General features: G+C 35.5%; 1 protein-coding gene across 1 annotated transcript; it reads right to left on the bottom strand.

Moving 5' to 3' along the window:
• Positions 1-4137: 4137 nt before the first annotated feature.
• On the bottom strand, positions 4138-12742 carry LOC109089657 (chemokine-like protein TAFA-1; the record flags this gene model as incomplete). Its single annotated transcript, XM_019103668.2, has 3 exons — positions 4138-5929; positions 6713-6837; positions 12583-12742. Coding segments are annotated over 3 exons (315 nt in total), but the record flags the coding sequence as incomplete, so codon positions are not given.
• Positions 12743-14292: the final 1550 nt, after the last annotated feature.

Raw genomic sequence — 14292 nt, 5'->3', positions numbered from 1 at the left:
ATCAAGGGCAGGGTCAATGCAGCTAGCTATCAGGAGATTTTGGAGCACTTCATGCTTCCATCTGCTGAAAAGCTTTATGGAGATGAAGATTTCGCTTTTTCAGCACGACCTGGCACCTGCTCACAGTGCCAAAACCACTGGTAAATGGTTTACTGACCATGGTATTACTGTGCTCAATTGGCCTGCCAACTCTCCTGACCTGAACCCCATAGAGAATCTGTGGGATATTGTGAAGAGAAAGTTGAGAGACGCAAGACCCAACACTCTGGATGAGCTTAATGCCGCTATCGAAGCATCCTGTGCCTCCATAACACCTCAGCAGTGCCACAGGCTGATTGCCTCCATGCCACGCCGCACTGAAGCAGTCATTTCTGCAAAAGGATTCCCGACCAAGTATTGAGTGCATAACTGAACATAATTATTTGAAGGTTGACTTTTTTTGTATTAAAAACACTTTTACCTCTTTTATTGGTCGGATGAAATATGCTAATTTTTTTAGATAGGAATTTTGGGTTTTCATGAGCTGTATGCCAAAATCATCAGTATTAAAACAATAAAAGACCTGAAATATTTCAGTTGGTGTGCAATGAATCTAAAATATATGAAAGTTTAATTTTTATCATTACATTATGGAAAATAATGAACTTTTTCACAATATGCTAATTTTTTTGAGAAGGACCTGTATATATGGTAAATTTCTCCAAATCATATCAGTTAAAAAAACAAACAAACTCATCTGCACAAATTTTCACAAATTTTCATTTTTGGGTGATCTATTCTTTTAAAGTGCCCCTATAATGCCATTTTTAAGTTTCCTAATATTGTTTTAGGAGTCTCCTACAAAAATGCTTTCGTTTTCTCAAAAAATGCATTTAATATCACCACGTTTTCCAGCAATTCTGAAACGATTAGTTTGAAGCAGTTCTAAGATTCAGTCTTTTTGAACCCCTCCTTTCCATGAGCCTGCTCTGCTCTGATTAGTCAGATGGCCCGGTCTGTTGTGATTGGTTGACGGTGTACAGTGGTGTCAGAAACAATACGCCTATTTCAATAGTTCTGTATTTTGAACGCTCTATAGAAAATATAAACATGAAACATCTATTATTTATCATATTTACAGGTTGTGATTCAGTGGAGCAGCTGTTACAAATAAACAGGATACTGATCCATCTTTCAACAGCAAGCATTTTGTGAATCCTGCGTTGAATTCCCTGAGATTAGTGAAGTTGTCAGTAGAATTCAAGTTTGAGGGAGGGGAGTTAAAGTTAGAACATGACTTGCTGCCTGGCTGCCGTATGAGGCAATGACTACGCAGGCAGCATTTTTGCACGAAGGCACCTCATGAAAGTCAGGACAGGCTTCTGAGGCAGAGTAACGGTTTAATGATCTACAGCAAAATATAAAGAGCTATGGTGATAACTAAGTGAATATTTAATTACTGCAGTATTAATTTCTTGCTAGACATGACATCAAAAGTGGGAAAACGTTGATCAAAAATGTAAATTTACACACAAACTGACCGACCACAATTTTCAGATGCAAATTAAATGAAAATACATTATAATGTTATATTTAGAGATTTGGGAATTGAGGAGTTGAGAATTGTGCAGTCAGTGAAAATGATGTGCCCCATCTATTTTGGGATTTGTCTTTGTGTGTTATTTAGAAAGATGTATCTGAGTTTCCATACTGGGATTGAATCCTGAAGTCCAGAAATGCATACTATTTAGTATGTTTTTACATGCACATTAATCATAAAACTCGCTCTTATTTATCTGTAGAGCAACACAAACAAAACTGATTGGTGGATCATTTTTATTAAACTCTCGTTTTGTCTAATTGCTGGGACAGCTTCACATCTGCTGGGATGTTCATATTGTGAGGGAATGTATTTATGAATGTGACTTGGCAAATGCTTTTTTTTTAACATGGTAAATGTATTTACAGACCTATAGACATTTTCATTTGTGGTTATTTTTATTGACAAAACATGTTTACAACTGCATAGTTGGTTACTTAAACTAATAATTACAACACTAAAATGAGCCCTATGTCACAAGAAATGATTAAAAAAATAGTAATAATAAAAATCTTACCTTTATTAAAAAAGGCTTGAGGTGTTCTAACTTCATTAAACATGTTTGTTTATTAATTGAATTTACTATTACCTTAAAATTGTGCACGCTTTAACTATTCTTGTGTTTCATGAAGAACTACTCAGACTCTATATTGAGCTGTCTAGGATGCTTTTGGGTGATTTACGTTTTTTTTGCTTTTCCCCCTGTTCAAGTGTTTCGGTGTGTGTATGTTTGCAGTTACCGAGAGATACCTGTCTTGTTTGTGTAGCTGTGTGTGAGAGGAGGCTGTGAATTAAGTGATGCAAGAAAGTGAAAATAAAAGGTGAGAGCAAGTCTTGGGTTCACATAGTCTATCACCACAGCCTGTGCTGTTCTGATCTTCAGGATTTAAAAAAGAATAATGATGAAAAAGCAACTCAAACAACTGTGAGATTTGAACAGGATGGTTGGTTTAGCTTTTGTGCATGCCTTTTTCCTTAAACATGTTTCAGGTTTGGAAATCTTTGCTTTTCTTTGAGTTATTTAGTGTTAACCATTAATTGTGTTGGAAAAACTCAAGTTTTCATTCTGTATTGCATGCACATTTCCAAACAGCACATATGTTGACAGCTCCTGACTCTCTGGTCATCAATAATTGTGAATAAGAGCAGGGTTGTGTGAGAAGCTCCTGATGTCAGGTTAAATTAAAGTTAAATAGAGGGGCTTTATCCTCAAAAACAAGGGAGCTCATGTTCTGATCAGGACTCATGCTGCAGTTAAACACAACAAGAAAGCAGACATTGTTATATTGTTGACCCTGATCATTTTTTTAAAGGAATAGTTCATCCAAAAATGAAATTTGAAATTGTACCCTCAGGCCATCCAAGATGATGAGTTTGTTTCTTAATCGGAACAGATTTAGAGAAATTTAGCATTACATCACTTACTCACCAATGGATCATCTGCAGTTAATGGGTGCCTTCAGAATAAGAGCTGGTAAAAACATCACAATAATTCACAAGTAATCCACACGACTCCAGTCCATCAATTAACATCCCGTGAAGTGAAAAGCTGCATGTTTGTAATAAACAAATCCATTATTACAATGTTTTAACTTTAAACTGTTGCTTCTGGCTATACGAGTTCTTTATTCATAATATTGTTTTCTCTAGTGCCCTTTTTGGGTAAAATATTCTTTCTTAGATCAATTTTTAATTTCATACATCAGAATTTCAATTAGTGTTTTCTGTATTTCTTTTGAATCTGTCAGAGAAAAAATACCAGCTAGTTATTTTCAAAAGGATCCAATTTGCAATCTCATTTGCTGTCCTTTTAAAATGTTATATAAATGACTTTTTGTAATGACATTGAGACTTGCATAGCAGACAGAACGCCTCACAGGAGCGTTTCAGACTTCCAAGACCTAGAATTGTCTCTCTGAGCAAATATCAGTGCAGTCAACACCGTGGCAGTTAGGAGGACATCGCTGCTTTTGTTCTTCAAAGCTCCAGCGGCTTTATTGTATCAGAAACTGCTTTGAATCCTTAATAGCCTTATTTGCTGGACCTCATAGAGCTCAACAAGCAACCATCAGCATGTGTGATGTTTTTTCCAACACTTTTTCTGAATTGACATGAAACACTACGGGAAGGTTAATGTCCTGTGGTGTGATATGCTACACTCTCCCAACTGTGTTTAAAAGCTTTCTTTTTTCTGTTCTAATTATTAAACATGCTGGTTTTGTGAGCTCATATTACTGACAGAATGTTTCAGCTGTATTTATCCATTTAACATGAACTAATGGAGGCAAAATGTGATTAAAAATATATATTTATTTTAAATAAACGGTGACCCAGATATACACTTTCCCTTAAAAAATTATTATGCTAATTAAAAAGATCCATTATATTTTTCAATATACAGCAATGTATGCATTGACCATCTATGGCTATACATATAAAAATATTTAGAAAATCAAGACAAAATAGTATTAAATGTAGTATTCATAACATTTTATTGTGCACATATATTGCACATACAAATGTGAATGTATGTGCACACAAATATACACACATTCACAGAATGAGTTACAGCAGATTTCTAGTTCCCAGCATGCTTTGCTTCCGACAGTTAAAGGAGAATAAATTGTAACATGAATGTTATTTCATGTGTTTTGCTCAATATTAATATAGTGGGAGATCTGTTAGTGTATAATGTTCTATTATTTTGGAATTTAAAAGGGTTTCTGGTATGGAACGCTGCTCAGCCAATCAAATCTGAGCAATGAAACTATTGTATAATGATGCTGGAGACTGAAATTAGAAAAACCAACTGCGAGCAAAAGCTCAGCCTGCCAGAGATAATGCTGATATTTGCTTAAGTTTCCTTGTATTAATTTTTGCACTCTGATATTCTGTAGTCAACTGTTTGAAATTCCACTAAAGCTCCGCTGAAGGTGAGGGCTAAAGTTCATCCTCTGCTGTCCCATGCGGAGGACTGTAAATGTAGTGATCTGTATTCACTCAGCCTGTAGTTAGAGCCTCCTTTCTGCATGCCGGCAGCAACACTGAGCCTCTTATGTTCATGGCTCCCTGCTTAAAATGCTGGAGCTACATATTCAGAGTGTGTACATGGCCCTCAGCTGCTCCGAGCAGAGAGGACTATTTCTGAATGTAAACGACAGGTAAATGTCCCAGCGGTGTCAGAATTTCCACAGTGTCCTTCAGCGTGGACTGCCTGCCTACACACTCAAAGACGCTCCACCCGCTTTCCTCGGGTCCATTCAAACAATCACATTGCCCCAATATACAGAATGGTCTTAATAGGACTTGTACCATTTAATGAAGTTATATTTGAACAACGGGAAATGAATTTGATTCAGAATATTTAAATGTCATGGTATTTTATATGTGCATGCACCAGCATATTTCAATCAGGCTTCATTAACTTCAGTAATAAATCCACAACTTTTATATATTGCTGCAGTCAAACTGATGGTCTATTAGTTTTTCATTAAACATGTAAATTCTCAGAACACTACAGTTAAGCCTTGATGACTCAATTTGTCAAAATATTACTGAAGCTCAAAAATAATAATAAAAACAGCGGACAAGAAAATGTAAACAAGACTGTACCTTTGCACCTTCCCACCCATTACGTTCACATTAAATTATTGTTTATTTTAAATTAAATACAGTTATAACATCATTTTTGCATGTTTTGAATTCATTTTATTTATGTAAAACATTTCTTTCACCTGTTTTTACAGCTTTACAGAAATCATGCTAAAGACTTATTTGGTTTCAATATCACCACCAGAATTCATTCTGAATCTGATATAATGTTCCAGGAAACAGAGGAACATTTCCGGACTGGATCGGTCATTCCATGTACATGTCCTCCTCTGCATTTTGCTCACAGTCGATGCACAAAGTGTCTTAATGAAACTTGCTTGCTGAGGATCAATCCTCTTCTGAAAATCCACATGAACAGGAAGCCAGTTTCACTAAATACAGTACGCAAATTAATATGTTCTTCCGGAGACATAGGAACATCCAAGAATATTACAGTTGAAGATTATTTCAGGCAAGGTATAGCTGGTTTGAGTGCACTCCACACAAAGGGATACGAGTGTAATTATCCAGGACTCACTGAGAGGAAACAAATATTTGACAATTGTCAAACAAAAATGAAACAACGAAAGAACCAGCAGTGTTCAACGCCCACAGAGATTATCTCAGAAAGTCTGGTGTCCGTGTTACTCAGAGACAGATGGATTTATGAGCAGAGGACTCCATTTCAAGTCATTAAACACATGTCTGTTGGTTTAGAGTTGGGAAAACTTAATTCAGCTTGTCTTCTTGGATGTTTCCCTGAAAAGTACATTAAATAAAAGCTTGATGAGTAATAAGAAAACAATCTGAGAATGAATTTCATGTTTGAATAATTAGCAACAAGATATCAGACAAAGTAAATGGGATCGAATTATTAGAATTTTTTCTAAGTTCATTAATGTACCATAGTGCCTTCGCCTTTGAAATCAGTCATTTGTCTGTTTTCTATCAGCCATTTTAAATCTTCACTGAATCACAATGGTGACAGAAAAAATCAAAAACCTTCATTAAGTTCCTCCGTTATGAGCTTGCAGTGACTTTACATCTGCTACAAAGATGTGTATGGGTGGGTATTCTGGGGGAAAAAAAAGGAAAAGAAAATAATAATATAAGAAAATAATTCACATCTGCTTTTATAGAAATTACCTTGAAATTATCAGCTACCTGAAGAAACACTCTCATTGGCTACTTTTATGTACAACGATTATTTGCCCGAGTGTCATTTTCTGCTTGAGGGAAGTTACATGACCGAATCGCTGCTATTTTAATAAAAATTTGATTTTTTTGTAAGCTCCAGCAGTGTGCAGGTCTTCTATTTTTATAATTCTTCCAGCGTCCAACTCACCTGCCTGCAGCCATTCAGGTGTAGGAGGGTTGTTTATTTATTGTTCTATATTATGTACTTTATTAATAACATATTTCCGTGAAATAGGCAAAAAACGGTGGAGCACAAAAACACTTATTAACCTCATGCAATCACATACTTCACCATCAAGAGTTTTGTATTACAGCTAAAGTAACTCAAGTAACTCCAAATCTCACCCTGGTGGTCTTGATCTTGTTTCCAGAGTAGCACATCCAGCCGGAGTTATCTGGTAGAGTCTTGCATTCCTCTCCCTCCAGACACGGCTCCATCTCACACCACCACTTCCCAATCACTATGGAGGCTGGAAGCAGATCATAACTGGGTTAGACTCTCACTCGCATCTGACTTAAAATGTTCCATCCTCCGTGATCGACTGCTTCTTGACCATTTGACAAATAAATGTCTGACAATGCTTCATTATTACTCCTAATGTTTTTGGATAGATCTGAAGCATTTCGACTTTAAACAATTTGTGCATTGTCTAAATTCAGTTCAATTTAATTTCTATCTAAAACTCTGTCATGGTTTTCTTTCTTCATGCTGAACATGAAAGAACATATTCTGACAAATGTTTTGTTCTGTCCATACAATGGGAGTCAATAGTGAGTATAATTGTTTGGCCACCAACATTTTTTCAAGTTAAATATTCTTCTGTGTTCAGCAGAAGAAAGTAAGTCATATAGGTTTGGAACAACATAAGGGTGAGAAAATGATGACGGAATTTAAATGTACATTTTTGAGTAAACAATCCCTATTAACTTAATAATAACTAATAAGATTATTTCAGTGGACACATAATAGCATATACAAAGCACACATTACACATAATATGTAACTAGATCATATTTGCCATGTGTATATTTATTATAATATGTTGCTTTTTCCAGCAGAGTCTGGTTCCTCTCAAGGAAGTTTTCTTCCTCTTAAACATCTTATGGCTTTTTATTCTTGCCACAGTCACCTTCGGCTTTTTCATCGGGGCTTTAAGATACAATTTTCTATAAAGCTGCTTTGAAACAATATATTGTGAAAAGCGCTATACAAATAAAATTTACTTGAATCTAATGTGCTTGAATAGTCTCAGTGGATGTCTGCGGTCAGTAGGAGCACAGCCATTTCACAGAGTGGCACTTTATGAAAAGTATTATTCTGAAATGAAATCCCATGCCGATTCATTCACTTAAATCACTTCACCTTGCAGTCTTAGGAAATCTTATGAAGAATTATATGGTCTGTATTCTATATTTATCTAAAATGAAGGTAAATGTACTGCCATTACAATGGAAAGTTTTATGTTATTTCAGTTGCTTGAGACAGAAGCATCATTTTTCCCACTTTGTAAATGTATGATCATTACCAGATGGAGAAAAAGTAGAGACCATTAAGGTGCTCAGGGGTTTGAGAACATCTTATCTTTGCATCAGTATGAACATGTTAGAATAGCATACATTAATGCATCAGGGTAATGCTGCCTAGCATTGGAGAGAATGTTACATGAAGATATAATATAAAGCATGCACTTTTATGTTATTAATATTCTGACAAGTACATGACAAGTTTGTGACTTAATGGGTTATAATAATAGGTGAACTTAAGTCACATTCATTAATATTGTAAAACACAAAAGCACTCAACCAGTAGTTGTCTCCTTGCCAATAGGGCATTAAAATTTGATTTGCCTGTACTCAACACTTTCTCTATGGATATTTTTAAAGGGTGAACAAATATTCATGCTTTATAGACTTTGCACACACGTACAACAGTCACAACACTGGCTAGGGGCGAACCTAACACTGTTCTTCCCATTTTTGCCAGTTCAGCATGGCCAAGGCCACAGAGCAATAAAAAAATCAATGGAAAACATAACCACAGGCAAGAGCTCTGTTTTTATTTTTTATTTTTATATAAAAAATCACTTTACTGAGGCCTCTTACCCTCCAAAAAGTAAACAAAGCATTTCATACATAACATGTAGCCTTCAATGTCATGTATTCCTTTGACAGTGAGAGAGAGAGAGAGTGGCCTTCAGACTCATATCCTAGAATATCAATGTGAATGAGAGGAGAATGAGAACATGGACCAGTTTTAATGGCCATCATCTCCGTGACACCTCAGTAAATGTGTCATCTCAGTTTAACTAGAAACTGGAGATCATAAAATACAACAAAATGTAACATTTTAATCCTAGTTACTGATAGATACTTCAGTAAATGTTACTGCTTCAATACCATAAAAAATAAGATAAGATAAAGTAATTAAGAAATTAAAATGTCAACGTTACTTAATACAAATATTAATTTAATACATTTATATAAAATGTCAACGTTACTTCAGTTAAAATTACTGAAAATGACTGAATTACTGAAAACAATATGGGATTTTCTTCAAAAATGTGGTTAAAGCTTCCAGAATATTTCTGACATTGTTTTTTAACTTACTTGGCAGAAACTCTATACAAATAAAACATCAGCCCACTCAAAAAAAAAAAAAAAAAAAGAATAATAATAAATGTATTTTTTATTTATCACTTTAATAAATTAATTTAAAATATTACAACTACTTCATTTAAAATTACTATTTCTTAAAATAAAAACAAGTTAAAACATTAATATGGAATTTCCTTCAAAAAGTGGTTAAAGCTTCCAGGTCTTTCTGTCGTTGTTTTTTAATTACATTCTTGGCAGAAACTGTATTTTTTAAGGTAAAACCGCAACAACATAAAGTTCCAAGTAACTTAAGGCAACTTTGGACTAAACGTCTGTGTTTTTCCCGTTGCTTTAAATAAATCAAGATTTTTTTCAGAGAGTAGTCCATCCTTGTGTATTATATACAGTGGGTACGGAAAGTATTCAGACCCCCTTAATTTTTTCACTCTTTGTTATATTGCAGCCATTTGCTAAAATCATTTAAGTTCATTTTTTTCCACATTAATGTACACACAGCACCCCATATTGACAACAAAAACACAGAATTGTTGACATTTTTGCAGATTTATTAAAAAAGAAAAACTGAAATATCACATGGTCCTAAGTATCCAGACCCTTTACCCTTTGACACTCATATATTTAAACTCAGGTGCTGTCCATTTCTTCTGATCATCCTTGAGATGGTTCTACACCTTCATTTGAGTCCAGCTGTGTTTGATTATACTGATTGGATTTGATTAGGAAAGCCATACACCTGGTTATATAAGACCTTACAGCTCACAGTGCATGTCAGAACAAATGAGAATCATGAGGTCAAAGGAACTGCCTGAAGAGCTCAGAGACAGAATTGTGGCAAGGCACAGATCTGGCCAAGGTTACAAAAACAATTTCTGCTGCACTTAAGGTTCCTAAGAGCACAGTGGCCTCCATAATCCTTAAATGGAAGACGTTTTGGGATGACCAGAACCCTTCCTAGAGCTGGCTGTCCAGCCAAACTGAGCTATCGGGGGAGAAGAGCCTTGGTGAGAGAGGTAAAGAAGAACCCAAAGATCACTGTGGCTGAGCTCCAGAGATGCAGTCGGGAGATGGGAGAAAGTTGTAGAAAGTCAACCATCACTGCAGTCCTCCACCAGTCGGGGCTTTATGGCAGAGTGGCCTGACGGAAGCCTCTCCTCAGTGCAAGACACATGAAAACCCACTTGGAGTTTGCTAAAAAAACGAGAAATATGATGAGACCAAGATAGAACTTTTTGGCCTTAATTCTAAGCGGTATGTGTGGAGAAAACCAGGCACTGCTCTTCACCTGTCCAATACAGTCCCAACAGTGAAGCATGGTGGTGGCAGCATCATGCTGTGGGGGTGTTTTTTCAGCTGCAGGGACAGGACGACTGGTTGCAATCGAGGGAAAGATGAAAGCGGCCAAGTACAGGGATATCCTGTACGAAAACCTTCTCCAGAGTGCTCAGGACCTCAGACTGGGCCGAAGGTTCACCTTCCAACAAGACAATGACCTTTAGCACACAGCTAAAATAACGAAGGAGTGGCTTCACAACAACTCCGTGACTGTTCTTGAATGGCCCAGCCAGAGCCCCGACTTAAACCCAATTGAGCATCTCTGGAGAGACCTGAAAATGGCTGTCCACCAACTTTACCATCCAACCTGACAGAACTGGAGAGGATCTGCAAGGAGGAATGGCAGAGGGATCCCCAAATCCAGGTGTGAAAAACTTGTTGCATCTTTCCCCAAAAAGACTCATGGCTGTATTAGATCAAAACGGTGCTTCTACTAAAAATACTGAGCAAAGGGTCTGAATACTTAGGACCATGTGATAAATCATTTTATCAAATTTCAACAAAATAACAAAAAAGTTAACAATTCTGTGTTTTTCTGTCAATATGGGGTGCTGTGTGTACATTAATGAGGGAAAAAAAAATGAACTTAAATGATTTTAGCAAATGGCTGCAATATAACAAAGAGTGAAAAATTTAAGGGGGTCTGAATACTTTCCGTACCCACTGTGTGTGTGTATATATATATTTGTAAAATAGCAAGAAACATGTTTGGAAAAACACACACATGCAAATATCAGGAAAAAAATAATTTCCAGACACACAGCTCTGCCTCTGTATTAGTCCTCTACATAATAGACAACACATTGAAGCCTAGAAAGATAGAAACAATAATGTACAGTATGTGGAAAATAATGTTTTTTTTCAACCTTAAACCACATAAACACATTTCATTACACCAAATACACAAAATAATGTTCTTTTTAGCAGCATCATATGTCCCCTTTAACATCTCCTTTCCACAGAAGAAAGAAAGTCATACAGGTTAGGAACAATATAATGATGATTAAAATGATGATAGATTCCCTTCAAGCTGGGCATTTAGGTGTTTTAATATCCAAAAACGATGCAATTCACTTTTAGGAAAAGAATATCCTAACGAGCGTGACATGGGGAAAAGGTTGGATGCTCCTCCGTGAGATTCAGTCGAAGTTAATGTGCTTTGATTATCTGTGGATGCGTTGCGAGTGAGATGTTCTCCCAGAAGTGTTAGTTTACAGCAGCTCGTTTATCATAAGGACAGAGCATTAATAATGAAAAGCCCTAACTAACCTATCCTATCTAGGGCACACACAAAGAAAGACCCACAACAAACATACATCAAACAAACCAACACAAAATTAAAAAAGCTGTCTTTTGGAGCTTTACGCTGCTCTACAGAGTGTATTTAAGCTTGTTCAAACACTGCAAAGCTACATTGAGATGGTTCAAAACAATCGAGCATCTGTTAAATTTCTAACAACATAACATGAAGGACATCCAAGATGTGCACAAGCTTGTTTCTTTATCAGAACAGATTTGGAGAAATTTAGCTTTAAATTACTCATTCTCACCAAAGTGAATGAGTCTAGAGTCCAGACAGCTGATAAACACATCACGATAATCCCTCCAGTCCATTAATTAATGGAAAAAGCTGTGGTTTTGCAATAAACAAATCCATCATTAAGGCATTTTAACTTTAAATCGTAGCTTCTGGCCAAAACATGAGTCCATCATCCACAATAACGCTTCCTCCACTGAAAAAGTCCATCCCCTGTTGTCCTCTCACATCACAATCCACCAACATACATATTTGTTTAGAACTCTTTGGTATGTTTTCACTTGTAAATTGTGCTTGATCTGTGTATATTTCTCTCCTGATTCAGACGAGACGACTTTTTCACTGGAGAAAGCAATATTATGGATAGTGGACTTAATGATGAAAAACGTCCTAATGATGGATTTGTTTATTACAAACATGCATCTTTTCGCTTCACAAGACATTCATTGATGGACTGGAGTCCAATAATCCACATGATTACATGTAGATTATTGTGATATAGTTTACAGCTGTTTGGACTCTCAATCTGACGGCACCCATTTACTGTAAAAGATCCATTAGTGAGCAAGTGATAATGCTAAATTTCTCCAAATCTGCTCCAATGAAAAAAACAAATCTTCACCTACATCTTGGATGACCTGAAGGCGAGTCAATTTTTTAGCAAAGTTTAATTTTTGCATGAATTATTCCTTTAAGACTTCATCAGTGGTTGCCATGTCTGTTCACTTACCATCAACACAGGAGGGTTTATTCCTGGTGGTACCTGCCACTTTCCCTGGTAAACAGGAGCACTTCACTGTCTGAGATCTCTCTTCAATCTTGTTTTTGTTACAGCACCTGTGTGCTGCAATCACCTCGCATGTCCCTCCTTCTGTCGAAAGACAAAGCCATTAGTAAACAAACAAAAACTCCTGACTCGCCACGTGGATCAACATTTGCAATCATTATCTCGTGCATGTCATGTTTCATGGTCCCCTTATATTGCCACATAATTCATCATGCATTTCAATGTAGACACTTCAGACACTCCTTAGGGAGGATGAGGTAGTGTTTTAGAAGCAGAAGAGAAAAGAAAAGATGGAGTGAGATATATATTAGAGATGAGACACATTTTGTACAGGTATATACACTATATTTTAGATATAAATTTTATTAATTTATTTAATATTTAATATATTTTTTTTCTTGTCCCTTTCATTTATTTTTGCATTCTTTTGATTTAGCTTACTAGTTCCTTTCTTTTATTTTCACTTTAAAATATTCTGTTATTTACTTAATTTATTATTTTATATATCTTCCTTGTCCTTTTTTAAAAGTTCCCGTTCAATTCTTATATATTTTTTTATTTACATAACATCATTTGTCCTATATTAACTTTATCTCTTACTTTTTTTACTTTAATTTTTCTTTTACTTTATCTCTTACTATTTTTTATTTAGTTTATTTTTATTTCATTTATGTTCCAATTCCCCCTTTCAATCCTTATTTGCTTTTTAATTTTTTTTGTTCCTTTTTTAATTCCCCCTTTCAATCCTTTCTTATTCACATGACATTATTTCTATGTTTTCATTTTATGTATTCGTTGTCCCTTTCTTTTATTTCCCCCATTATTTCTTTCTTTATTTTACCTTATTTATTTTCTGAATTGTCTATATTTTAAATTCTAAAATTCATGCAAATAAAGCTTTGCTGACTCTAATAGAAGAGAAAAAGCTCTGTAGGATCAGGACAAAGGGACAGAAATGTCTGGGTGGCTGCTGCAATTTGTCTGAGAGCACTTTAACAATGAGTGATCTGACATAAACTGAAGTCCTTTAAAAATGACGGCCTGTAAGTTCCTGTATTCACAATGAGATATTACCATACACTGTGCCAATTCAACATTTAGAGATAGATATGTCAGGTAGAGATAGAAAATCTTCAGTTCATGAGCAGATTGGACCTATTATTCACTGAACTGAGCACCATTCTGCAGTGCTCTCTGAATTCAAGGTTAGCTGAATAGATTATGTTATTTTAACAGAGATACTCAGTAAATAAAAAACAAAATGGAAAATTATGTCATTTTGTTCCAAACCAGTATGACTTTTTCATCCGTAGAATTATTTCTAAGATTATCCTGGTCAATCTTTTATTATTATTATTTTTATTTTTTTTTACGTAATGGAAGTGAACGAGTGAGGTTGTCAAGAAAGTAATTCCAATTCATATGACTTGTGCACTTTTGTGAGGAAAAAAAGAAATTTAAGTCGTTATTCACTGAATGTTTGGCAATGATACTGTTGAATCTCTTTGTACATTCAAGAGAGAAGCAAGCTATGTTGTCCGATTCGTGAATTAATCGTTCTTTTGAGTCGGAAATTTCCATTGAATCGATTGATTCAGTTCACAAAGCAAGTCTAAATGACTCAACGATTCGGTTCCCCGAGTTCAATTTACT

Source organism: Cyprinus carpio, chromosome A23, assembly GCF_018340385.1.
Source record: "Cyprinus carpio isolate SPL01 chromosome A23, ASM1834038v1, whole genome shotgun sequence".
NCBI classification, from domain to species: domain Eukaryota; kingdom Metazoa; phylum Chordata; class Actinopteri; order Cypriniformes; family Cyprinidae; genus Cyprinus; species Cyprinus carpio.
The sequence above is the reverse complement of the archived record's forward strand: the minus strand, read 5'-3'. Positions and strand labels throughout refer to the sequence as shown.